The sequence below is a fragment of the Physeter macrocephalus genome, unplaced genomic scaffold (assembly GCF_002837175.3).
Source record: "Physeter macrocephalus isolate SW-GA unplaced genomic scaffold, ASM283717v5 random_573, whole genome shotgun sequence".
NCBI lineage: Eukaryota > Metazoa > Chordata > Mammalia > Artiodactyla > Physeteridae > Physeter > Physeter macrocephalus.
Genome location: NW_021146003.1, coordinates 22,142 through 47,720, shown reverse-complemented (window position 1 = coordinate 47,720; position 25,579 = coordinate 22,142). Strand labels below are relative to the sequence as shown.

General features: G+C 55.6%; 2 protein-coding genes across 3 annotated transcripts in view; one reads left to right on the top strand and one right to left on the bottom strand.

Moving 5' to 3' along the window:
* Window positions 1–9,804: 9,804 nt before the first annotated feature.
* On the top strand, window positions 9,805–14,467 carry NDUFB7 (NADH:ubiquinone oxidoreductase subunit B7). Its single transcript, XM_007129437.3, has 3 exons — window positions 9,805–9,984; window positions 13,728–13,896; window positions 14,271–14,467. Exons 1-3 carry the CDS (start codon window positions 9,873–9,875, stop codon window positions 14,401–14,403), a joined length of 414 nt encoding a protein of 137 aa, XP_007129499.1. The 5' UTR covers window positions 9,805–9,872; the 3' UTR covers window positions 14,404–14,467.
* Window positions 14,468–14,555: 88 nt separating this feature from the next.
* The window catches only part of TECR (trans-2,3-enoyl-CoA reductase), a 28,711-nt gene continuing 17,687 nt past the window's right edge, over window positions 14,556–25,579 (bottom strand). Inside the window, exons 2-13 of one of the 2 annotated variants that reach the window (XM_007129435.4) lie at window positions 17,612–17,662; window positions 16,897–16,948; window positions 16,514–16,558; window positions 16,315–16,418; window positions 16,122–16,237; window positions 15,929–16,034; window positions 15,738–15,810; window positions 15,605–15,648; window positions 15,465–15,522; window positions 15,294–15,382; window positions 14,897–14,942; window positions 14,556–14,810 (exon numbers count right to left, since the gene is read on the bottom strand). In XM_007129435.4, the coding sequence (XP_007129497.1) occupies window positions 14,683–14,810; window positions 14,897–14,942; window positions 15,294–15,382; window positions 15,465–15,522; window positions 15,605–15,648; window positions 15,738–15,810; window positions 15,929–16,034; window positions 16,122–16,237; window positions 16,315–16,418; window positions 16,514–16,558; window positions 16,897–16,948; window positions 17,612–17,662 (912 nt within the window). In that variant the 3' untranslated portion in view covers window positions 14,556–14,682. Of the gene's footprint in view, window positions 14,811–14,896; window positions 14,943–15,293; window positions 15,383–15,464; window positions 15,523–15,604; window positions 15,649–15,737; window positions 15,811–15,928; window positions 16,035–16,121; window positions 16,238–16,314; window positions 16,419–16,513; window positions 16,559–16,896; window positions 16,949–17,611; window positions 17,845–25,579 lie in introns of those variants that run through there. The other variant, XM_028486168.2, reaches the window with a different exon arrangement.

Sequence of the window (25,579 nt, the reverse complement as noted above, 5' to 3'; positions counted from 1 at the left end):
TGCCACTATGTTTGGGGTGGTTTCTTAGACACTCTAGGTAACTGGAAATATGACCAAACTGTTAGTAATTCTGGTTGGCTTCACCTACCTTCACAGCATATTCAGCATCTGAGTCCTTTTCACCTCCTGGTCTTAGCCATCATCCTCTTTCACCTGGATTACAGTAATAGCCTCCACCTAGGTCTACCCACTTCTGCCCTTGCCCCCTTTATGGTCAAACTCACAGAAGCAGGGAGATGGTTGCCCATGGCTGGAGGGAGGGAAAAAATGGGTAGATGTTGGTCAATGGGTACAAAGTTTCAGCTGTACAAGATGAATATGTTCTAGAAAACTACAATGTGACTATAGTTGACAACATTGTATTGTGTACTTGAAACTTGCTAAGAGGGTAGATCTTGGGTGTTCTTAACACAAAAAAAAGAATAAATAAAAGGAAAATGTTAACTCTGAAGTGATGGATATGTTGACTGGCTTGGTTGTGGTGAATATTTCACAATATACATGTATATTGGGTTATCGGGTTGTACACCTTAAATACATACAATTTTGACTGTCAAGAATACCTCAGAAGGACTTCCCTGGTGGTGCAGTTGGTTAAGAATCCTCCTGCTAATGCAGGGGACACAGGTTCGAGCCCTGGTCCAGGAAGATCCCACATGCCATGGAGCAAATAAGCCCGTGTGCCACAACTACTGAGCCTGCGCTCTAGAGCCCACAAGCCACAACTACCGAGCCCGCGTGCCACAACTACTGAAGCCCACGCACCTAGAGCCCGTGATCCGCAACAAGAGAAGCCACTGCAATGAGAAGCCCACGCACCGCAATGAAGAGTAGCCCCCCACTCGCCGCAACTAGAGAGAAAAGCCCACGCGCAGCAACAAAGACCCAATGCAGCCAAATTAATTAATTAATTTAATTTGAAAAAAAAGAATACCTCAGTAAAGCTGGAAGAAAAACAACCATAACTGTTTCTATTTAAACTTTTGATAATTTCTTTACCACAATTTTCTTTCACTTTTTTTTAAACATTGCATTAATACATAATTTTTCTTGGGGAAAAGATAGAGTCTGAAATCAGGGTGTGGGCAGGGCCACGCTCCCTCCAAAGGCACTAGGGGAGGATCCTTTTTGCCTCTCCAGCTTCTAGGGTTTCCTGGCACTCTTTGGCTTGTGGCCACATCACTCCAATCTCCGCCTCAGTCTTCACATGCCTTTATCTCTGTGCATCTCTGTGTCTCAACTCTAGATGCTATGCTGGTGGTTTTGAAGATGCAGGAAGGGACCATGAGCCAAGGAAGGCAGCTCTAGAAGCTGGAAAAGGCTAGAAAACAGATTCTCCCATTCTCGAAGCCTCTGAGGAAGAGTGGTCCTGCTGACACCTTGGTTTCAGCCACATGAAACAACTTTGAACTTCTGACCTCCAGAACTATAAAAGAATTAATTTCCGTTGTTTTAAACCACTAAATTTGTGGTAATTTGTTACAGCAAGCATAGCATATTACATACCCCAAAGGGCAAGATCCCAATTCCTCTTTTGAGGGGTTTTCCATTAAAGTAAAAGGAAATGCAACTCAGATTGGCTTAAACAACAAGGAAATCCCATCAGGCCCGTCCATGTACAAGTTAGAATACTGGGCGGGGTCGCTGTAATGGAGATTCAGAACAAGAGTGGCTTAAACGAGATGGAATTTATTTCTCACCTCACAGTCTCAATATAAGCAATCCACAGTCTCCGCCAGTGGAAACTCTTCCCCAGCACATGCGGAGGGGGGTGGCCCCAGCCCTACTTGAGGTGGGAGGGCAGCAGCAGACCAGCCTCCCGCTCCAGAAAAAGCTCACCCCAGGGGCTGGGCTTCCCCCCCTGCCGTTCCCATGATGTAACATGCTGAACCTCTCCCACCTGCATGAGGTGTGGGTGTGCTGTTCCCGTTCTACAGATGGGGAAATGGAGACTTGTCTGAGAAGGAAGAGTCTGTCTGCCCAGCAAATACCCACTGAGCATACACAACAAATATCAGATTCCAGATGGATATGGGGCGGTCAGGGTGGAGGAATAGGGAAGGGATGGGGGGATACACCAACCAAGAGGACTGATAACATCTCTGGCCATCAAGGGCATCCTTTACGGTGGGTGGGCCTGGGCAAGGTAAGTGTGGTGAAGGTTGGATGGTCTCACTATGTGAGGGTGATGGCCACATGGCCAAGGCCATGCCTCGAGACTTGGCACACAGTAGGTGTGCAGGAACTGGTAGTGAAATCCAGTCCCGTCAACTGGGTATAATAACATAAAGCCATGGGCCCAGGCTGACCCGGCTCTGCCCCATTCTTGCTACGTGACCTCAGGGGAGTAGAACAACATCTCTGAGCAGAGGTCTCCTGATATGTCCAATGGAGATTGGGGATTCAGTTGTTCATTCATCTATTCAACAGATATGTATTGACCGCTACTATGTGTTAGGCTCTGTTCTAGGTACTAGGGAGACATTGGTGAATAACAACAAAAATCCCTACCCTTGGGATTAGAAACAGGGAGAGACATAATGAATAAAATAAATAAATACCTTCTATAAAGAACAAACTAGTGGTTACCAGTGGGGAGAGGGAAAGTGGGGAGGGGCAAAATAGGGGTAGAGGATTAAGAGATACAAACTACTATGAATAAAATAAATAAGCAACAGGATATATTGTACAGCACAGGGAAATAGAGCAATTATTTTGTAATAACTTTAAATGGAGTATAATCTATAAAAATATTAAATCACTATGTTGTACACTTGAAACTAATATAATATTGTAAATCAACTATACTTCAATAAAAAATCATATCTTAGAAATGTTAGATAAGCATAAGCAGAAAAAAGAAGAAAAATAAAGCAGACAACAGGAATCAGGTGTGCATGGGGCGGGACTGTTGCAATAGTAAGGAAGATCACAGAATGGAAATGATACAAAGCATGGTCTTGGACCAGAACCAAAGTATACCAGAAATCACAGAATGATATCTGGAAAATCCATAAGTATTTGGAAATTAAATCATGGGTCAAACAGGAAGTCAAAACTAAAAATATTTTTGACTGAATGAAAGTGAAAACATACCATATCAAAATATGTGGTGTGCAGCTAAAGCAGTGCTAAGAGGGAATTGTAGGGCATTAAACACTTATGTTTAAGAAGGTGATGGGGGGAGTTCCCTGGCGGTCCAGTGGTTAGGACTCGGCACTTTCACTGCCGTGGCTCTGGTGGGGGAACTAAGATCCCACAATCCGCAAAGCACTAGGCGTGGCCAAAAATAAATAAATAAATAAGAAGGTGATTGGGTAATTTGAAAGTTGTAAATAGAGTTTCTTCCTTTCTTTCTTTCTTTTTCAAGTAACGGTTTTAGGAACATCCTTCTTATCTGTGTTTCTAGACACTTCTCTGCATGCATTACAGAACTGTCTGCACATCCATTCACTAAAGTAATACTGTTCACAACTGGATGATCAAGGAACACTCAAAAAACACGTTTTTATACATGAGCTGTTAAATGCAGCTCTATATGCAATTAAAAAAATGGTCAGCACGTTATTTACTGATGCAAGACTCATCTAATCTTGCTGAGCAATTAGCACTCTTAGAACCACCTTGTGTGTCTATAAACACTTCCTTATATGCATTACAGAACATATACCTGATCCATGCCCTGAAATAACACTGCTTTCACAGAGTAAGTAGCTCTTGAAAGTTCTCATTACAAGAAAAAAAAAAGGGGGGGGGGGGTAACTGTGCCGTAATGGATGGATGTTAATAAGACTTAATGTGGTGACCATTTCACAATATATACAAATATTGCATCATTATGTCGTACACCTGAAACTAATATAATGTTATATGTGAATTATATATCAATTTTAAAAGAAAGAGGGGGGAGGAAGGGGGCGAGGAGGAGGAGGTGATCAGGAAAGACCTGACAGTTGAAATCAACTGAAGAAGGCCGGGGGTGGGGGCGGGGGTGGTGGTGCGGGGGCTGCACATATCTGGAAGAAAAGCATTCCCGTCTGTGCAAAGGCCCTGAGGACAGCAAGCTCCTGGTGTCTTTGAGAAACAGGAAGTCTGAGATCCAATGTCCCCTTCTCAGTGAAACTTTCTAAAACTGAAGTTCCAAGCCCACCCTTCTCCATACACTCCGTTCATTACGTTTGTCCTTAACAGTTATCACCACCTTGTCACACACATTGTGTCCAATAGGATGCTTGTTGAATGAATGAGTGACGGTCCTGCCCACGAAGCCCTGACTAAGGCCAGGCCACTCCAGGCTCGCTGGTCCCTCCACCACCAGCCAGCAGCCCGCCACGCAGGCAGCAGAATCCCGGGGCAGCTCCTGGATTACAGGCGCGCCTCTGGTCAGTATCACAGAACGAGGCCAGGTTCTTCCCCAGGGACTGTCTAGGCCAAGCTAATTTACTTTTCCTCCTCTCCGGAACTAAATTACCCAGAGCTTCCGATCTCCCATGCAGCGGACCGAGGCGAGGCGCAGACTCCTCCCAGAATGTTCTTCTCCATCCCCGGCCCCACCTGGGGCCTCCGAGGCTGTTCCGCCCACAAAATGCTAATGCAGCCCCTGCCCGGGGCAGAGCAGAAGCCGCGGCACGGACGGCAGTGGCAAGGGAAAGAGGAAGGAGGGGCGGGGAAGCTGTGGGCAGTGATGCAGGGCACCTGGGGACGCGGGCGGGGAACACAGTAAGGTCTCCTCGTCCGATGGTTGGTAGAGAAAAAAAATACAGGAAGACTGGGGCACGGGTGACTGAGGCCCGGCCCCTCCCTTAACCCTTAATACCACCCTCACTCTAATATTATCACCCCCAGATCTCCAACTCTGAGTATGGACAGACCAAGCTGAAGCATCTGAGTCCAGGGACCTCAGGACAGATGTGGGTCCACATCCCCACCCACCCAGAGCCATCCCTGGCTTGGAACTCTTCATCCTCTAGTGAAACAACTGGTCGTGGGAGTCCCCTCTGGTGGGCCTTCTGGTTAGAGAGCGCCACCCAGATGAAAGTGATAATAGCGCGTACTGGACGCCTCCTAGTTGCCAGGCAGGAAGCGCTTTTCAGGCAACCATCAACTGGTTGATCAACTGACTCCTCCAAACCACCCTGTTCATTTATTCATTTGTTGATTTTTGACAAGTATTTACTAAGCCCCTGCTGTGTGCCAGTACCCTTCTAGGTGCGGGAACACAGCGGTGAACAAGACAGATAAAATTCCCTGCTCTGCAGAGCTGACATTCAAGAGGAAAGACCAACAGTAAACAAGATAAATACTAAGTCAAATATATAGCTCTCAGGTTAGAGGGTGGTAAGTGCTAATAAGGAAAATAAAACCATGAAGGGGGTGGGAGCTGTTTAGTAGGGACCCATTTTACAGGTGAGTAAACTGAATCTCTGAAAGGGAAGTCACTTCCCAAGGTCACACAGGGAGAGTGAGCTGGCACTGTGATTTGCCACTCTGGGTCTCCTCCCAGCTCTGGCCTCTAGGTGAGCAGCTGACACACAGAAAAAGAGAGGCAGAGGAGAGACACACAGAACAGGGTAGGGCTGCCTGGTACAGCTGTGCAGGTTGGGCACTGCACAACTCCAGGAGTGCCATTCACAAAGACAAGAATGTGAATGTTGTCCCCTGGAGTCAGGAAGTGCGCAAGAATCACAAATCTATGCCATGTTCTGGGGACAGAACTTCCTGGAAAGGAAGTCTCAATCACCATTGGTCTATCCTATCCTATATGGCTTGCGTTACTGAACCGGGTTTGTTTGCCTGATGCCCAGCAAGCCAAACCTGAGACACCAATTTTGCAGCAGAGAAAGGGTTTACTCACAAGGCAGCCAAGCGAGATGGGAGAACATATCTCAAATCTACCTCCCTGAAGGTGAGGGGCTCGGGATATTTATGGAATAAAGCTGAGGCTTGGGGAGCATGGGGAAAGGTGATTAGAGATCTTTTCTTTGAAGTGAGGTAATCATCATTCTACTCAGGCCAATCTAAGCTACATGCTTCTCCACGGGATGCAAGTCCAGAAAATGGCAGGGTTAGCATGCTCTGAGGGTGGGGTTTTGAGTCCTCTGACGTCAAAAGGACACTGATTGGACACCTGTGCAGACCCAGTTGGAGGGTGGGTGGTCCCAACCAGTCTTAAGTGGCTTGAGCTCAGACTGGACACAGCTGACTCCAAGTTCCTGAAAAACAACTCTGGTAAACATCTTATTGTTTAGGCTATGTGACACTTGGAGGACATGCAAGTTTTTATAAAAACAATTAAAGCAAGCTTAATCCATGAAGGCATGTTACAGTTCACTACTTATTAAGCAAGTTACAGTTTGATGGATCTAACTGATGACTTTCGGTTTCACTTGCCTTTTTGAGTTACCAATATATCATGGCCACTTCCCTGTGTCAGCACATGAGAATCTAGCTCAGTAGTTCTCCCAAGGTTGGTCCCCAAACCAGCAATATCTCTGTCACCTGGGAACTTGTTAGAAATGCAGATTCTGGGGCCCCAGACCTCCTGAGTCAAATGCTTTCAGGCTGGGTGTGGCTTTTGCTCCACATAAATGGGGAGCCCCGGGAGGGTTTCAGCAGAGGAAGGACATGATCCAATTTCTGTTTTGACAGGTGCAACCCGAGGGTGAGAGATTAAGGAAGGTGGTGACCAGGAGAAGCCTACTGCAGTTGTACTGGAGATATGGCCATGACTTGGATGGGGCTGGTGGCCATGGAGGGGGTAGGAATGGGTTGTGTTCTTGATCGGTTTCTACAGTGCAACCAAAGAAATTTGCCACTGATTTGGATGCCTGGAGTGAGAGGACTAGAGATGAGTATGACCAAAAGGTTTGGGGCCTGACACCTGGAAAAAATGGAGCAGACATTGCCCAAGACAGGAAGACAGAGGGAGGAACAGATTTAGGAGAGAGCAGAGAGAAATCAGGAGTGTCGTTTGAGGGTGTGTTATAGACTGTTTGTGTCTCCCCACCACCACCACCAAAAAAAAATAAAAATTAATATGTTGAAATCTAATCCCCAATGTGATAGTATTAGGAGGTGAGGACTTTGGGAGGTGATTAAGTCATGGGGGTGGAGCCCTCACAAATGGGATTAGTGCCCTTAGAAGAAGAGACATGGGAGCAAGCTCACCCCCTTTCCACCATGTGAGGACACAATGAGAAGCTGGCCGTCTTCAACCCAGAAGAGGGCCCTTGCTGGAACCCAACCATGCTGGCACCCTGATCTTGGATTTCCCACCTCCAGAACTGTGAGAAATAAATTTCTCTTGTTTATAAGCCTTTATTATAGCAGCTCAAACAGACTAAGCATGTGAAGGTGCCCAGTCGGTGGCTGGATATATTCATGTGTCTGGATTTCAGGGGAGAAGACATATCTAGAGACAAATTGGGGGGTTATCCACCTATAAGGTGGTGTATTCGTTTCCTAAGTCTGCTCGACAAATGACCGCAAACTGGGTGGCTTAACACAACAGAAATTTATTCTCTCACAGTTCTGGAGGCCAGAAGTCTGAAATCATGTTGTTGGCAGAGCTGTGCTCCCTCCAAAGGCTCTAGGGGAGATTCTGCTCTTTGCCTCCTTCAGCCTCTGGTGGCTCCAGGTGTTCCTTGGCTTGGGGACGCATCACTCCAATTTCTGCCTCTGTCTTCACAGGACCTTCTCTTTTTCTCTGTCTCCTCTTCTGTTGATGTCAAATCTCCCTCCATCTTTCGCTTATAAGAACACTTGTCATTGCATTGGGGGCCTACTTGGCCTACAATCTCATCTCAATACCCTTCATTACATTTGCAAAGGCACGTTTTCCAAATAAGGTCACACTCACAGGTTCCCAGGATTAGGGTATGGACATACCTTTTTAAGGGGGCAGCACTATTTAACCCGCTACAGATTGTATTTAAAGCCCTTCGTAGGATGAGTGTGAGTGGAGAGAGATACCCTCCGCCCCACTCTTTTCTTCTTGTTCACCTCTGTGTCCTCAAGGTCTGACACAGCCATTCATAATAGAGGGATGTAGTAGTAACAATAAGTAACACTTACCTAATGCTATGTGCTAAGCACTGCTATAAGTACTTCATATAATTAACACATTTAATGCTTAAAACATTAAAATTGAGATCTCGATTTTACAAAAAGCTAAAGGCACTCACCCAGGCCACACAAATAGGGTTCTAATCCAGGACATCTGTTCTCTCAAATAGCAGGAAGCCCCCTTGGCCCAAGTAGAGGAATCTGGCTTGCTTTAGAGAATCTCACATATTACAAAGACAAAATAAATTTAGTGAAGAACACCGGATGCTGCTGTCACCTGAGATCCTGTGATTGGAGCTGGCATAGAACAACCGTAACTCTAAACATGACATCTCTTGGTATCAATGCCACTCAGGCCTCCAGTGAGCACTTCCCCGCCTCTCTGGCTGATGCCCTCCTGTGTCTGAGTGTGATTCTGGTTGTACCGCTGTCAGTGCTGGAAACAGATGCTGCTTTGGGGTGTGTAGAGGATTTGAGCACCAGAAAAGTTTAGGTAGGAGAAAAGTCAAATTATCTTGTGTGTTCGTTTCCTAGGGCTGCCATAACAAGGTACCACAAACTAGGTGGCTTAAAACAAGAAAAATTTATAGTCTCACGGTTCTGGAGGCTGCAAGTCCAAAATAAGGTGTGAGCAGGGCCATGCTTACTCCCAAGGCTCTGGGGGCGGATCCTTCCTGGCCTGGGATCCTTGGCGTTCATATGCTTGTAGACGCATCACTCCAGTCTCTGCCTCCAGCATCATGTGATGTTCTGTGTGCATGTCTGTGTCCAAATTTCCCTCTTATAAGGACATCAGTCATTGGATTAGGACCCACCCGAGTCCATCATGACCTCATCTTAACTCGATTACATCTGCAAAGACCCTACTTTCAAATAAGATCACATTCACAGGTTCCCAGGGGTTAGGATTTCAACTTATTTGGGGGAGGGGAGGTGGACACAATTCAACCCACAACACCTTGTCAAATGAAATCTAATCATGCAGCATCCAAGTAGCATTTCCCAGCACTGCCAAGCACCCAGTGAAAGGCTTCTCTTTTGTGTTCCCACGTGCAGGAGTCCAGAGAGAGTAACAAATTAACACAGCATTTGTTACAGCTGCACATTGGGCCAAGAAGTATTTGGCAGTATTAAACAATGTATTATACTTTTAAATATACATGTGTAGAAGCTCTAATGTAACAGGTGTGAAATGTAATACCCATTCTTTACAGGGGCAACTACAGGGATACTAGAATCACAACTCGTTTTATTTTTACAAAGTATTCAATTGGATTTATTTAAAATCTCAGCTTATAAACAGTTTATAAATAACTTTTCTTTGCTTATTTAAATTAAACTTAATTAAAATACTTATTTTAAATAATTTTATTTAAACTTTTGATATTTGCTAATTATATCAGCTCTGTGCAGAGTTTTTTATGACAAATTCGAAAGTTTTAGAATACTTTTTTGAAATACGACATAAGAATAATTTTCATTGGTGCTCTACCTTCGGGAGACCAGAGGCGCCCAGGGAGGGTGGGAGGAAGCCCCAGGCTCGCATCGTCCACCCTCTGCTGCCCAGATGGATTTCCAGAAGCAGGGGAGGCTCCCATCTGGCGATCACCAGAGTAGGAGGCGCGCACCTTACTATCTCAGCCCAACCGCCAGGTGGCGCCAGAGGTACCTGAAGTCCTCCGGAGTCGTTCATCTCTATGATCCCCGCTGCGGCCTGAGCAACTCGGAAGCCGTCGCTGGCCAAGGAGTGCTTCCGGGTAGGAGCTGGGTGACCCTGTCTGCTGCAGGAACCTGCGGCGACAGTAACCATGGGGGCGCACCTGGCCCGGCGCTACCTGGGCGATGCATCGGTGGAGCCCGACCCCCTGCGGATGCCCACCTTCCCGCCAGACTACGGCTTCCCCGGGCGCAAAGAACGCGGTGAGGCCCAGTGCGCAGGCGCGGCCGGCGGGAGTTTGGGGTGGGCGCCGGAACCCCTGAACCCCGGGGTCGGCTGGGCTCGAGCGTCATGCACTGTGTCTGGGTTCAGCCCTGACCTCGGCCCGGAGGAGTCCAGAGGGCGCGCGTGACCCTGCCTGAGTGTGGAGGCATTCCAGGCAGAGGGCACTGTTTGAACAAAAAGCCCGGGGGCAAAAGAGAGTGGCGATACAGGACCTAATGAGGCGATAGAAGTTGGACTTAGTCCTGGAGTGAGTGGGGAACTATGGGAGGGTTTATCACGGTAGGGATGTGCTTATTGTACCTCTGTCCAGATGTCACTGCTATTTTTAGGTATGCTAGAGAAAACACAAGGTGGTGGGGGGGGCTCACGCCGCACATACTGTCCTGCACGTTGCTTTTTGTATTCGTTAATATCACAAGCATATCGAGCGCCAGTCCTGGACCAAGTCCCAAGTTGGGCACCGAGGATGCAGCAGGCACTGACTAAGGGGGAACTCACAGCCCTGTAGGGAAGACAAAGGAACCTGGCGGATCTTGATGATGGCCCCTGGGAGTAGCAAGGCGGGCTTTCAGGAGACTGACTGGAAGCGAGGCCTGCGGGAGATGCGGAGGAGTTGGCCACACCGAGACCAAGGAGAGGGGAGAGCTAGTGCTTCAAAGCAGAGGAGGGACACGATCAAATTTGCTTTCTCAAAAGGTCACGCTGGCTGCCAGGTGGGCGACGACTTGGAGACAGGGAGACCCCCTAAGGGAATGGGGTGGTGCAGAGAAGTGTGGATTTAGGAGAATGTTGGGAGGTACAGTCCTATGGTGTCTCCACTCCTGGTAGTTCCTTCAGCCCCACTGGAACCTGCAGTCCATCAGTACCCCGACCTCCTTATCATGTCAATCCTTCCCATGTCCCTCACACCCTGCTTTCCCATTAATGTTTTGCAAATACCCAGAGCCGCCCCATCCCATCCCCTCCTCTGTCTTGCTTAACCAGAACCCTGGTTAAAGCCAGCTCTCCTCCGTGGCTCCTGTCCCTGTGCAGCTGAACATCGTGGGAGAAAAACACCCATCCTCCCTGACTGGTCTCCCAGTTGCTCCCCCCGTTGACTCTTCATGCTGCTGTTTTCCTGTCACACTCCCTGGCCCTCCTCTCTCTCCTGCTCCTTCCTGGACCATGGTCTCACGCCTTCTCTCTCAGGCTCCAGCGCCTCCTTTCAGCTAGTCACTTTGCATCCTCTTAAGAAAACAGAAGCAGCCAAAAGAGCTCTCGTGGGCTCCCTTCATCCCTGCTTCCGACACACCCTGGACTCCACCTTCTCTCCTGTTAGCCCAGATGATCTGCCCCGGCTTTAGCTAAGCCTCTGCTCCAGGTGAGCCCTCTGATGCCCTCCATCCCATCCTCTCACCTACCCAAGGACTGCCCCAACCACTCTCCCTCTCTTGCAAGGTTGGTTTTCCCATCAGCATGCAAATACACTGTTATTTCTGCTGTTTTAAAATCCTCTCCTGGGGCTTCCCTGGTGGCACAGTGGTTAAGAATCCGCCTGCCAATGCAGGGGACATGGGTTCGAGCCCTGGTCCGGGAAGATCCCACATGCCGCAGAGCAACTAAGCCGGTGTGCCACAGCTACTGAGCCTGCGCTCTAGAGCCCGCGAGCCACAGCTACTGAAGCCCGCGCGCCTAGAGCCCGTGCTCCACAACAAGAGAAGCCCCCGCAATGAGAAGCCCGCACACTGCAACGAAGCCCGCGTGCAGCAACGAAGACCTGACACAGCCAATAAATACATAAATTTTTTTAAAAATAAAAATAAAAAAATAAAATCCTCTCCTGGCCCCACCTCCCCCTCCAGCTACCTCCCCACCACTTCACTGACAGGGCTGTGGTCAGGCTTCCTCCCCACCCTCACTACGTCTGTATTGCAGAGCCCTACGTCTGTATTGCAAAGCCCCGTTGTCAGAGTCTCAGGTCTAACTCCACTACGGCAGCAGCAGGCACGGCCGGTCGCTGCCACTTCCTGGGAGCCCCTCTTCACGTGGTTCCAAGACCCCGCAGCTCCCGCCCGCCTCCCTGCCTTGTAAATGCCAAGGCGCCCCACTGCGTGGGTCTCTCCTGTCTCCACCCACGCCCACCACTCCCTGGGGGTCTCTGCTAGTCCTCTGGTTTCAAATGGCTGCTGTGCACCAGTGCTGGAATTTTTATCTCCAGCTGGGCCTTAACCCTGAACCCCAGACTCACGGACCTCACTGCCTGCTTGGCATCTCCACTCCGTATTTAATGGCATCTTGCACTCAGCAGGCCTGAAACAGAGCTCCTGACCTCCCCTACCAACCCGGTGCCTCCCTCCAGCGCTGACCACCACATGCTCAGGCTGAAACCCCTGGGGCATCCCGCCTGTCCTCCCACTTCAAGGCCTTTGCACCTGCTGTTCCGCTCTTGGGGATGCCTTACCCGGGTGTCTGTGTGACCCACTCCCTCCCCTTCATACGCCACCTTTTGAGGGACCCCTCCATCTAAAGTTGTGACCCACCTCTCCACACTGCCTCTCTCTCTCGTTTTCTTTTCCTCCCTAATACGTAGCATTGTCAGGCATCCTGCAACATCTAGCTCTACCGGTTTGTTCTGTGTCTCCCTCCAAGAGCAGGGAGGGATCCTTGCCTGGCATGTTCCCTTGTATATCCCCAGCACCTAGCACACAGTAGGCGCTCCATAAATCCTGGCTACTGACTCATCATCCTGGAGCATCAGGTGTGAAGCGCCACCTTGATGTGGAAACCATCAGGGGCTGCAGGTGGACACAAGGCTCAACGGTCTATGGGGTGGCGACAGAAGTCATGAATTAGGATGAGCAGCGGGCTCTTAGCAAGAACCACCAGAAGCCAAAAGGCTTAATGTTTGGGCAGCCATAAAGACGGGAGGACAGCTGGGGAGGGTGTGGCGGAGCGGGGGGCCGCGGGAAGAGAATGTTCGAGAAGGGAGCAAGCGAAAGGCTGAGAAAGCATTGTGTCCTGGGGTCCTGAGTGGCTCTGGAAAGAGCCAGCGTGTGGGCAGTGCTAGGGTAGAGCGTGTAAGCTGGCGGGATGCAGGGGCAGGAGTGAGGACCTGGGCCAAAGTGAGACAAAAACGAGGCTGGGAAGCAGAGAGGAGAGGAGCCAGCAGGGGAGGATTGCAGGTGACCAGTGGCCACTTCCTAATGCTAATTGTGAGGAGCATCCAGGACCAAGAAAGATGGAGTAAGTTGGGGGCGGGGTGGGCGGTGGTTCCCTTGAGGATGCAGGAAGGCTGGGTCCTGTGTGCCCCGTGCTGGGCGGGGACAGAGCTCAGGCTCACCGGCACAGCGGGCGCGGGCTGGGGTGTGTGCCCACGATTTCTGACGGCCCCCAAGCGGGCCCCAGTTGAAGTGAAGGTTGATTTCATCCCCGTGGGGTTTACCAGGTGGGTGAGGCAGCAGAACGAGGATTATTAGTTCAGCTACGCCTCCACTGAGAGGACAGAGCTGGGATCCAGGTCGCCCCCAGGCAGACACACAGATGCACACACACCTCTGCAGGGTGGGGCTCTCTGCGGAGTGACGCCAGGGGGAGGGGAGGCAAGAATCTAGTGTGGATTTTGAGGTGCTCCGTGATGGCGGGAGAGGGACCCTGCCCATCTGGGCCTCGGTGTTGGGAGTTGCTTTCGTGCAAATTAGGAAGATACTCCTAGCCCCGGCTGAGCCCCACCGGTCCCCCACAGAGATGGTGGCCACTCAGCAGGAGATGAACGACGCACAGCTGGTGCTCCAGCAGCGGGACTACTGCGCGCACCACCTCATCCGGCTCCTCAAGTGCAAGCGCGACCACTTCCCCAGCTTCCTGGCCTGCAAGCAGGAGCAGCACGGCTGGGACTACTGCGAGCACCTCGAGTGAGCCCCACGCCGCCCTAAACCCTCACCTGGCCAGGCCCTGGGCGCGTGGCTCCAGAGGCAAGGGACGGCAGACCGGCGCCGAGTTTCCAAGCAGGCCCCAGCTCGGTAGAAAGAGGAGTCCCAAAGGGGCTGTTGGGTGGGGCGGGCTGCTTTGAGGTGCCTACAGGAGCGGCCACGCCCAGTTCAGGGGGGAGGCCCAGCTCTTGCTCTGGGCTCACTGGTGTCCACCCCAGGGCAGGGGGCAGACCCCAGAGTTACATCACAGGCACGCCGGTCTTCCCACTTGCGACCCCCTCAGAGTCCCATCAGCTCCCCAGGCTACAGGACGGCCGTGTCCTGACACCCCCGCCCTCCTTGTACTCTGCCTGCAGCTACGTGAAGCGCATGAAGGAGTTTGAGCGGGAGCGGCGGCTGCTCCAGCGGAAGAAGAGGCGGGAGCAGAGGGAGGCGGACGTGGCCAGAAGCGTGGGCGCCGGGGACGTGGGCCCCGGGGTGGCCCTGTAGCGGCTCCACCTACCACCCTGCGGACCAGTGGACAAAATAAAAGCCTCCAGGGCCCTCAGCCCAAGCTCCGCCTCTTTCTTTGGTGTGCTGATCCCCGAACCAACCCCCAAAAGAAACACCAACCCCCAAAAGAAACACCGCTGAGTCTTGAGTCCAGCTGGGCAGGCAGGTTTTATTCCAGATGCTGGAGAGCAGTGGTTCCCAGTCCTCGCCCAGAATGACACTGGGGCGGGGGGGACACGAGCCTGGCTCGGCTGAGCCTGGGTGAGGGGGAGCCCTTCAGAGCAGGAAGGGGATGATGGGCATGCGCAGGGGCGGGTAGTCCCGGAACTCCCTCAGGTAGCTGCGGTGCTTGCCCTTGGCCCAGATGGTCATCTGGGTGAAGCCCACCAGGGAGAAGAGGGCCACTGCGGGGTGGAGCGGGGAGTCAGCGAGGGAGGGCTGCACACGGCAGGGACGGGCGGGACCCCCGGGGGAGGGGCCGCGGGCTCACCTGGGAGACACTGTGTCATGATGGCAAAGCCAATCCAGGACCCCACCTGTGGGCAGGGCAGGCAGGGTGAGGGCGGGCAGGGCTGGGCAGCCCCAGCTGCTCTAGTAAGGGGAGGGGAACCACACGCCAGCGCTAGAGGGGCCTGGAGTAAGGGGGGGACTACACGATGAAGCTGCCCCTCAGTCCCCAACAGCCACAAGCCCAGCTGGACACCTCCCAGGCCCCATAGAGGCCACAGTCTCCATTTCCAAACGCTCCAAGTTCAAACTGCAGAAGCAGCTACGGAGCCAGGCACCGCCCCCTCCTAGAAGCTAGCCCTCCAAATGGGACCCCAAGCCCCAGGAGGGAGGGCAGAGGAGAGGAGAGGAGAGGAGAGGAGAGGAGGGCAGACCCTCACCTCGTAGGTGTAATTGGGGCAGGACACCAGCAGGAAGAGCCATGTGAAGGGGTTCTTGGTGGGGTATGGGATCTTCCTGGTCTTAGACCCTGGGAGGACAGGACAGGAGTGAGACCCGCTGGCTCAGCCTGCCCAGGTGGCCATCCCCCCTGCCCGGAGCAGGCCACTCACCAGCTGGCCGCAGGTCCCGCAGGGCCATGTGGATGGAGAAGTTGCCGAGCTGGCAGATCTGTTAGAGAAGCAGGGTCAGCTCGGAGCCCCCGCCGCCGCCCAAACTCCCCGCACCCTGTCATCCGTCCCAGCCTGCTTACCACAAAGATGGCGAGGGCCAGTTTAACCTGCTGAGCTCCGTAGGCTGAAGAGGAAGCAGAGGGGGGAAGCCCATGAGGGGAGAGCCTGGGTGAAGGGGTGTTCACAGGGGGAGCAGGGTCCGAGGCCACTTACTGGGCGGCGTGTAGAGAGGGTGGTTGATGTAATAGGCCATCCATGCGGCGAAGCCCCAGTAGTAGGTGCAGTTCTGAAAGGGAGCAGGGCCGGGATGGAGCCTGGCCCAGTGGAGGGCAGGACCCAGGTGAGGGGGACCAGGGAGGGTAGGGCCGGGGGTGAAGGGCCTGGACAGGCAGCTGGGGGCTCACCTTGAAGATGTTGCGCAAGGGCATGGTGCCGTGGGAGAAGCGGTGCACGAAGAGCGTCTCCAGCAGGCGCTTGATGTAATGGAACGAGTGGCAGATGCAGGCGAGGCTGGGGGCGGGGGAGCCAGTTCAGCGGGGGCAGGTCCAGCAGGCCTTCCCCTCCCCCTGCCACCTCCTCCCACCCGGCCCCACTCACTGTACCACCGTGTGCCGACTGGACGTGAAGTCATATTTGTGGCCATAGATGAAGGGCACCCGAAAGTAGAAGAGCAGATAGATGAAAAGGGGCCCGGCGTACTCTGTCAGGAAGACCTGGGGAGGGGAGAGGTGAGTCACCCCAAGGCGGCAGATGGGAGACGAGGCTGCTGGGAGGGGGGGTCTGCACGCACCGTTACCCAGCTGATCTGGGCCCCCAGGTCCCGGAAGTAGAGCGTGGCCGTGGTGCCCACGGGCAGCTTCTGCAGAACATCCTCATCCTTCAGGGACTTGCCCTCTGCGGAGAGTCGGGCCAGGGCTCAGGGCCTGCCTGGGCCTTCGCCCAGGGCCACCCAGGAGCCCGGGGGCAGCCAAGCAGACAGCTGTACTCACTGGGGTCCAGGCGGAGGGACTGGCGGGCGGGGTACCACTGCGGATCTGTAGGGAGAGTAGGGTGTCACAGCGCACAGCCTGGCGGGGCCCAGGGTCCCTACAGCTCCTCCGGCCCCCGGGCAAGTTCTCTGAAGTTTGTGTGGCTCCAGGACACAGACCGGAAGAGCAGGCAAAGCGGGATGTTGTCCTTCCCAAAGCCCAGCAAGGGCGTTCCTGTTGATGGCCACACGGGGGCGGGTGCCCCAGGCAAGCTCAGAGAAGCCTGGGCCACACTGGGGGCATCTCTGCAGGCCCTTGAGGGAGAGGCATGTAGGACGGGGTCCTACCTAGAGGCCCCTGCCCAGAGGGGTCGCAGGGGCAGTGTGGCTGGGCCCTGGACTTACGGCTCTTGGTGAAAAGGTTCTTGATCTCGGCAATGGTGGCTTGGGGCTCCACCTGGGGGAAACACAGGCCAGGGACAAGTAAGCCATGGGCGGGGAGCCCGGGACCCAGGATCCCCTTGGTGAGGTGGGATGGACTGGGGTCCTAGGCAACTGCTATGGGAGGGGGGAGGGTTGGGGACCAGGCCCCCCAACCCACGTGGCCGACAAGGCAGCCATGGGCCTGAGGGCCATTTTAACCAGGCAGCCAGGTCACCCCCGGACTGGCTGGGAGATGGTGTGAGCATGGCAAGCCAGGCCCACTTCGCCTCTCCTCTCCACCCCCAACCGCAACTCCCCCCAGAGTAAAGGCCCTCAACCTGTTCCAGACCTCCCTGGGATGGGACAAACCCCTTCCCCTGGCCTGGCCTCCGAGTGGGGCCGGTCTCAGGACTCCACCTCCTTCCCGGGCCCCAGAGCCGTGCAGGGTCCACGGAGGCTGCTTCACCTCCTCTCACACTGGGAGGCCAGCTCCCGACCACACCCAGGGGCCAGGGTGCTCTAACCTGAGGGGCAAGCTGGCTGGGGCAGGCCCAGGGACAGTACCCCTCCTGCACACCCTGAAGGGCAGGGGCTGGGTGTCAGGACCCAGGTGGAGGGGCACTCCCATCTCCCTGGGGGCCAGGAGCCGAGGAAGGGGTGGGTCGCAGGCCCAGCACCCTCTGCACCACGGTCCTACCTTGTCCAGGAAGCACAGCTTCTCCCGGGTCTTTGCATCCAGAATCTCCACCTCGAAGAAGAGAACGGCCTTTTTAGGTTTCCTGATCGTCTTGGGGGGCATGGGCCGAGGGAGGCCATTGAGGCCAAAGACGGGGCCAAGGCCCCGGCTGGTCTCCCGGGACACCACGCTCACGCTCAGGTCCATGCCTGCCCCGCTCTGCCCGCTGCAGCCAGAGGCCCCAGCCGCCGGCCGTCAGCCCCCACCACAGACCTCCCCACGCGAAGTGCTCTGGGCCGGGCCGGCGAGATCAAATTCTGCCGCGGTGCTGGAAGGGAGCCCGTGCCTGCCTTGGCTCCGCCGGCTTCTGTGCAGATGTAACCCGAGTGGCCCAACAGCCACGGCCCGACTAAATATAAAACTGCCCCACACTGAGCCCCCCAGGAGCCACACCACAGACCTCCTGGGAGGGGGGACGTGGGGGCAGCCCTCCAAGGGTTGAGTTGCCCTGACTGTAAGGCTTTCGAGTGAACACGGACCCCCAACGGCACGGGAGGAAGGGAGATCCCCAGAACAGGCATGGAGGCGCCTCCTGGCCTCCCTGCCCAGCGCAGAGGCAAGGGCCAGTCACCAGGAGCAGGGTGAGAGGCCAACGGGCCGCCCAGGCCCCAGCTCAGGCCCACAGAGTTCACTGGGCTTGGAGAAATCCCAGCTATTTCGAGAATCCGCGAGATAGATCATCCATTTCCCCTTCTGAGCTGTAAGAGACACTCTGGATTATTTTCCTTGTGTATTTGTGTTCCCAGGAAGGTGACAGATTCCGGCGTTACTGGTGCAGAGAGCCTCTCTCTGTGGAAAGGGTCAGGAAACCAGGAAGTTTCCAGCAAGCGCCCCCAGCCTAGGCCAAGACCTTGGCTCCCACCTCCCCGGCCTCCCTCTCCACCCAGTTCTCACTAGGTCCACCCAGACCTTGTTCAAGGCCACCTCCAGGGCAGTCTTCCCACCACGTCAGCCCAACATAGCACCCTCGTCCAGGCCCTGAGCCCCCAAAGCCCAGGGCAGACAGCCTGGGCAACCCCCCCCGCCCCCCCGCCCCCCCACCGACTCCACTCTCCCTGAGCCCCAGGCAGTGGTGGGACCGGTGGTACAAAGGGGCAGTGCTGGGAAGGAGGGAGCCCCCAGGGGGATGTGACCCACCCATCCTAAGCGGGTCCGAGAAGGCACCCGGGCCAGCTGTGAAAGGTGCGAACTGCTGGTGGAGCTGCAGTGAGGCCCAGTAGGGCCCGAGCCCACCACGTAGGCCTGAGAGCCCCAGTGCAGGGCTTGATTCAGATCTTATTAGACATGGGGACGTGGCAGGCAGGGCTGGGTCTGACCCCAAGTCGGCCACTGGGCAGCAGGTGCCGAGGACCCTTCCCGCCTGGCAGGCCCTCAGTCAGAGGCAGCGTGGAGAAAAGGAGCAGATCTTAGAAGCCCAGGGCAGGGCCCCAGACAGGGCTCTCTGAGGGCACGCCCACCCACCTAGGGCCCCCCGCCCAGGAGGAAAGGGCTCCCCTCACACACACTCCACCACCAGTGGGAGAGGCAGGGGGCGTGGTGGGCAGCACACAGGACTGAATCCGGCCCTGCCACGCTGTCACTGGGTGACTCTGGGGCTGTCACTTCTCTCTGAGCCTCAGGCCGGAGGCAGGTAGGAAAGTGTGTACCTCGAGGGGCTGGCGTGGTACCTGACAGATGGGAAGTTCCCCCAAACCTCAGGCTGTGAGGACAGGCTTGAGGAGACCCTGAGGGCCTGCGATGAAGGGAAGGGGGTGGGCCTGGGTTCAGATCCCGGCTCCCCTACTGGCCGGGGGTTGCTGCAGCACACTGGCCTGTTTGCCCACCTATGCTCTACCCACCCCACGTCATGGACGGAGGGCAGGAGAGAGCCCAGAGCCCAAGAAATCCTGGCTGACGCTACTGTTACCACGCTAGAGAGTGTGCCTGCTGTCAACTGGGGCCTCTGCATGGCCTTGGGGGGCAGGTTACCGAACCCCTGAGTCATGGGGATAACAAGGCCAGACAGAAGGGCCAGAAAGAGGGCGCTGCTCACACTGCCCCGAGTGTCTGGCCCCACCAAGGGGACTCTTGGAAGAGGGAAGGGGTACAGGCAGAATGTGCGCGAAAGGGTGAGGATAGCACGGCCCCGAGCAGGCAAAGGGCCTGCTGCCCTATGGCTGCAGGTATATTAATAGTTCCTGGGTCCCAGGCGGGCAGTGCCCACATGCCTTCGGAGCCCGTGTGGTCCGCAGGAAGGCTGCACCACGTCTACTGGGAGAGCAGGCCTCCGAGTTCCTGCTGAACCACTCAACAGCTTAAAATACAACCAGCCCCTCTCCCTGCCGGCCAGCTGCTGGGGGAGGGCTGAAACCCAACCCTCTCCCCCGAACCTGGGCACCAGACCAGGACCCGGGAGGAGAGTATGGGACGTCGGGGCCCCGACTGGCTGCTGGGAAAGGAAGCTGGGCAGCAGGAGGGGGCAGCTGGGACAGGGGCCACCCTCCCAGCAGCCGCCGCTGCAGCTGCTACGGCCGCCACCGCCACCAACACACCCAGGGCAGCCCGAGGCCGCAGAAGAGCAGCGCCGCCCTCACAGAGGTAAGCCCGGCCCGTGGGGCAGCACTCAGGCTCCGGGGCGCTGGGGAGTGGGCTGCCCCAGCTCAAGGCCACTGTGACAGGTTTGGTCCTCATTTCCCATTTCCTGTCCCCAAATCTCCACCGCAGGAGAGGTCTGAAAGGCCCCTGGGCAGGGCAGGGGGGTGGGGATGCGGTGCGGGGGGTGCCACAGGACCTCTCTACCATCGTACAACTGCCTGTGCCTCTCTAATTGTTTCAGAAAAGTAAAATTTTTAAATTTTAAAAGCCAAGTGGGAAGAAAAAAAATAAAAAATAAAAAATTTATATATATATTTATTTATATATATTAGGTGAGAGAAGCCAGGTACAAAGGGGTCACGTGTTTATGTGAAATGCCCAGAATAGGTAAATGGAAGGAGACAGAAGGCAGACTGGTGGTTGCCAAGGAGGGGGCAAGGGGAAATGGGAGTGTCAACTAACGGGGACCGGGTCTCCTTCTGGGGTGATGAAAAAGCTGTGGAACTACACAGAGACGGTGGTTGCACAACACCGTGAATTAAATTCACTTTTAAATGGTTAATTGTACGCCATGTGAATTTTACCTCAATAAATCATTTTTTTAAAGGGTGGGGCTAGCAAAGTGGTGCCAATTACCCATAAAGAGAAAAGGTCCAGGGGCAGGAAGCAGCAGAGGCTACCCACACACACCTCCACCCCACCCGATGAGGGCCTAAATATGGGGGAGCCCATCACGCACTTCCCAATCTCCAGGCCCTGAGCTTACCCCCTACTCCCCACCCCCTGCTCTGCGACCCGGCACACGCCCGGCCCCCTACGCTTGTCACACACACTCACACAGCCCTGAGCCTGCCCAGGCCTGAGGCCAGCCTGGGGTGGGGGCCCAGGATAGGCCCAGCACTGGGGTGAGGGGCACAGGTGGCCGCTGGGCAGAGCCCCAGGCAGGGGTCCTGAGCACAGAAGGGGAGGCAGCAGGCTCAGGCCCTACCCCGGAGAGCAGGCAGGCAAGGGACAGGGAGGAGGGAGTGGTGGGACTTCCTGAAGGAGCCGGGGGCAGCTCTTCCTGTCCCCGAGGAGGGACGGGGCTGCGGGGACAAGGGGGCGGTGATATGTTCGAAGGATGAATGAAACAAAGCCCGTGAGGGTGTCACTGACCTCACTGTCAGTGAAGTCCGGGCACTGGCCACAGGCAGGGGGTGTGGCCCCAAAGCCTCAGGCACAGTGGCCAGACAGAGGACAAGGACAGGCAGGAGCCCTGGCCTGGGGCACAGGCGGGTGGCTCTAGGATGACAGTTCCCCAGCCTGGGAGGAATTCTCACCCAGAGGCCCCAGATTCCGGGGCCCAGCCAAGGGCAACTCATGGCAGCAGGAGGTCAGGGCTGGGGGGAGAGGGGAGGGCCGGACAAGGGGCAGGGCACAGCCCACCCTGCAGGCTGCAGCCCTGCCCCACCCAGAGGGGAGTACCCAGAGCCACTGCCGGGCGGCAGGGCCCACAGGCTTCACTGCCTTCATGGAAATAAAGATGCTGCTTATCAAGGGAGCCATAGTAGAAAGAGGGGTGCCCACTTTCTGGACACCTGTTTCAAGCTAGCATGGGTGCCCAGAGCCTCAGGTAGATAAGGCTCCTGGGATGGTCCCCACGTGGCAGATGAGAAAACCAGGGCTCAAGAGTAGGAGAGGCTCAGGGCCTTTGCACATGCTGTTCTCACTGCCTGAATCGCTCTCCCCCAGACCCCACAGGGCTCCTCCCTAACCTCGTCAGTGAGGCCCTTCCTGACTGTCAACTTAAAATAGCAACCCGGACATTTACCGTCTGCCTCCCGCTGGATGGTCAGCTCCAGAGGGCAGGGACTGTCCTGTCCTCAGTCACTTCCCAGCACCCAGAACAGAGCCTGGCGAGGAGCTGTTCTCCATAAGCACCTGCGGGAGGCACCTTGCCCAGGGTCACGTAGGCACCTTGCGTCAAAGCCCCGTCCCCACCACCCTCTGAGCCAAGGCCTTTCCCTCACTCCTCCTTCACCACACTTGGGGGGATGGGGGCCTGCCCACCACACCAGACCCCGGAGCAGAGGTGGGCGCCCCAGTGCAGAAGCTGCTGCAGGGGGGCTTCCCCTAGCCTGGGCCGGTGGCCTCGCTCCAGGGAAGCCTCTGTGAGGCCTGCGGACACACCCGCCCAGCTCCGGTGACCCTATGCGGCCCAGCATTCTGGCTGCCAGACCCTCCTCCAAGGAGGGGGGCACCGCCCACCAACGGAAAGGGTCAGTGATAGGCCAGCTCTGGCTCCTAGGGAGCCCTGTCTTTCTTCACCAGCATCCCCAACACAGAAGGGGCTCCACACACCCTGCGCCCTCAGAGGCAGCAGCAACACAGGCACGGCAGCCCCTCACAAGGAGGCTCTGAGGTCAAAAAGACTCACCTATTTCCTGGCTGTGTGGCCCTGGACGAGTAACCCAACCTCTCTGAGCCTCCATTTCCTTATCTACAAAGTGGGCTGCCCCCACCTGCTATCTCACAGGGTTACTGTAAGATTTACAGATAATAACCACCACCGTTCTGGTCTGTGTGAGGTCCGGGGCAGGGGGTGCTAGTGCACAGGGGGTGCCGGAACAGAGGACGGCGTGGCATGTTCTGCACCAAGAACTGTGGGGAAAAACAGAGAATGGGGCGGGGTGGGGGGGGGTGGTCAGGAGCTAGGAGGATGGCCATTTTAGACAGAGTGGTCAGGGAAGGCCTCCCTGAGAAAGTACACAAACATGTCCAGTCTAGAATAATTCTTATAAAGAATAAATGTTATCAGACCGATCCTAGCAAAACAGAAGTGGCAGATGCACAGGGAGCCAGGCCCCTCCTCCCCAAGTCCTCACCACGATCACGAAGGGGCCCAACCACACCAAGGTCAGAGAGGTGGTGCAAGGAGCTGATGACAGTGAGCCTGAACCCTAACAATAGCAAGACACGTGCGGATGGCAGAGGCTGGGCTGCAGCGAGCGTCCGTACTGTAGTTCATCACCACCACAGCCGAGGCGGCAGCCGCCGAGACTGCCCCGCTCTCCACTGCCCCCTTGTGGCCGCGGCCTCTGCTCCCACCAGCTGGAAGGGTGTGCACAGCTCTGGCTCTGCCACTCACCAGCCAAGAGGCCTCGGGGAGCCACTGCCTCACACTCCTTCCTGCATTCATTCATCCTTTCCTGCCTCCCCTCTTCCCCTGGGCACTGCAGTGAACAAACCCCTGCCTTCACAGAAGCTGCATTCCAGGCGTGGGCTGGGGGTGGGTAGGGACACACGATAAATAGTGGCATGTTTTGCACCAAGAGTTGTAGAGAAAAAAAAGAGAAAGGTGGCAGGGGTGGGGTGGGGGAGTATGGCCATTTTAGACAGAGTGGTCAAGGAAGGCCTCCCTGAGGAAGGGGCATCTAAACAAAGGCCAGTGGAACCGAGGGAACAAGTCATGCATACATCCAGGGGAAATGCGTTCCAGGCAGAGGGAACAGCCACTGCAAAGGCCCTGAGACTGGACCGCGCCTGACATGTTTAAGCAGCAGACCAGTGTGGCAGGAGCAGAGTGTGGAGGGGGACAGCAGGAAGACACAAACAGGGAAGTGATGGGGCAGATCTTGCAGGGGATTGTGGGCCACAGGGAGGACTCTGGCTTTTATGTGGAGTGAGGTGGGAGCCATGGAGGGTTCTTGAGCAGAGGAAGGATGTGACCTGACTCAGCAGTTCCTAGGCACCCCAGTGAGAAGTGGGGGACCAGGGCAGAAGCAATGATGAGGGCAGGAGTAGGGAGATGGCCATGGAGGGGGTGAGAAGTGCACAGACTATGAAGATGGACGTGACCAGATGTGCTGATGGTTTGGATGTGGGGATGGGGGGCGGGGGGTGGGTCTGAGGTTCTGACCTGAGCCTCAGAAGGGAGAAGCACCAAGTAGGAGGGCGGCAGGAAGGGTAGGCACCGCCTGAGCCCAGGCTGGAAGTTTGCAACTGCTGCTCTACCCTGTGGGAGCCGCTGCACAGGCGGGGCACCCGGGGTCCGGGCACCAGCGCCCAGAAGGCCTCCCAAGCCAGGAGCCTGGGCCCCTCTCAAGCTTCAGTTTCCCCATTTTCATAAACACAGCCAGGCCCAGTGATCCTCAGGCCCCTCCCACCTGTAAACAAGACGCAGTGGCCTCATGGCGGAGTCTACATCCCCAGGCCTGGGACAGGGGCGGGCACAGGCCTGAGAGTCAGCTTGGACTCCTGGTCACCCCCATCACCTCCCGCTTCAGTGCATCCTAAGATGGAACCTGCCCAATGCGTACGGGTTAGAACCGCAGCTGCTTCCCAAATGCCTCTCCTCACCCTCTCCTTTCAATCCCCACGGCAGCCGAGGGAGCTGGAGCCATTAACTCCATTTCACAGATGGGGAGGCTGAGTTCCAAGGGGTGAGCAGTGCACCCAGCTCACGCAGCAGTAAACTCCTGAGCCCAGACCCCCACCACACACCGGCCTCTGGGGCTGCACCCCCAGCCAGCGCACGCCCCGCAGAGGCCCCCGTGCAGTGAGGGTGCAGTACAGCACACCCTGCCTAGAGCAGGCTCGCTGGGACCCCACGGGGTCTGCCTGCCAGAAATGGGCTCTTCAACCAGGATGCCTTGTGCTGGGCAGCCTGGCACAGCCCAGTCAGTGCCTGCAGGGGAGTGTGGGCTCTGGTGGGTGACATCTCCCGAGGTGGGGGCACAAGAGGCCTAGCTGAGGGTACAAGCCCTGTTCAGTGCAACCTAGAACTCCAGGCAAAGATGCAGAGGGCCCGACAGGTCCGTCAGCCGGCCGACCCGGGCACTCTCGGCCCCCAGAGCGCCCACACGGGGCACAAGGGCTGCCGCACCCAGAGGATGGAGGCCTGGCCCTGAGCAGCACATGCCAGACTGGCTCACCCACTTCACAAATGCAGAGGCTTGAGCGTGTTCACCTAAACTCAGCGGCTCAGCACTTTCGGCTCCCTCTCCCTTCCACTTTCCAGAAATATCAAAAGTCACACTACTCGTGCCAGGGCAGCTGAGAAGACGTTGGGCTCAGCTGCCAGGAAGCCAGCACAGGCCACACCTGCTCGGCCAGAAATACCTCCTTCCCCAGTGGCCTCACTCATGACCCCATTTCTCCTGGGGGTGTTGCACAGCCTCCCTGAGGTGCCACAGTGGTTGGGGGGTGGGGAAATGTTGCCCAGGGTAGAAAGGGCAGAGAGAGACTGACCACCCACTCCCAGGTCCTCGACCAGCCGGCTCCTGCCTCCCACCCCTGGTAGCCAGAGGAGAAGTGGCAGGGTCTGAATGCCAATGTCCCTAGGCTCTGGGATCCGGGGCCAGGAGAAGCTGGCAG

Bases quoted from the DNA above. Each gene is read 5' to 3' on its own strand.
- NDUFB7 (XM_007129437.3), top strand. From the start codon at position 9,873: ATGGGGGCGCACCTGGCCCGGCGCTACCTGGGCGATGCATCGGTGGAG. The intron at 9,985-13,727 runs GTGAGGCCCAGT...GGTCCCCCACAG, and splicing joins CCCCGGGCGCAAAGAACGCG to AGATGGTGGCCACTCAGCAG. The intron at 13,897-14,270 runs GTGAGCCCCACG...CTCTGCCTGCAG, and splicing joins GACTACTGCGAGCACCTCGA to CTACGTGAAGCGCATGAAGG.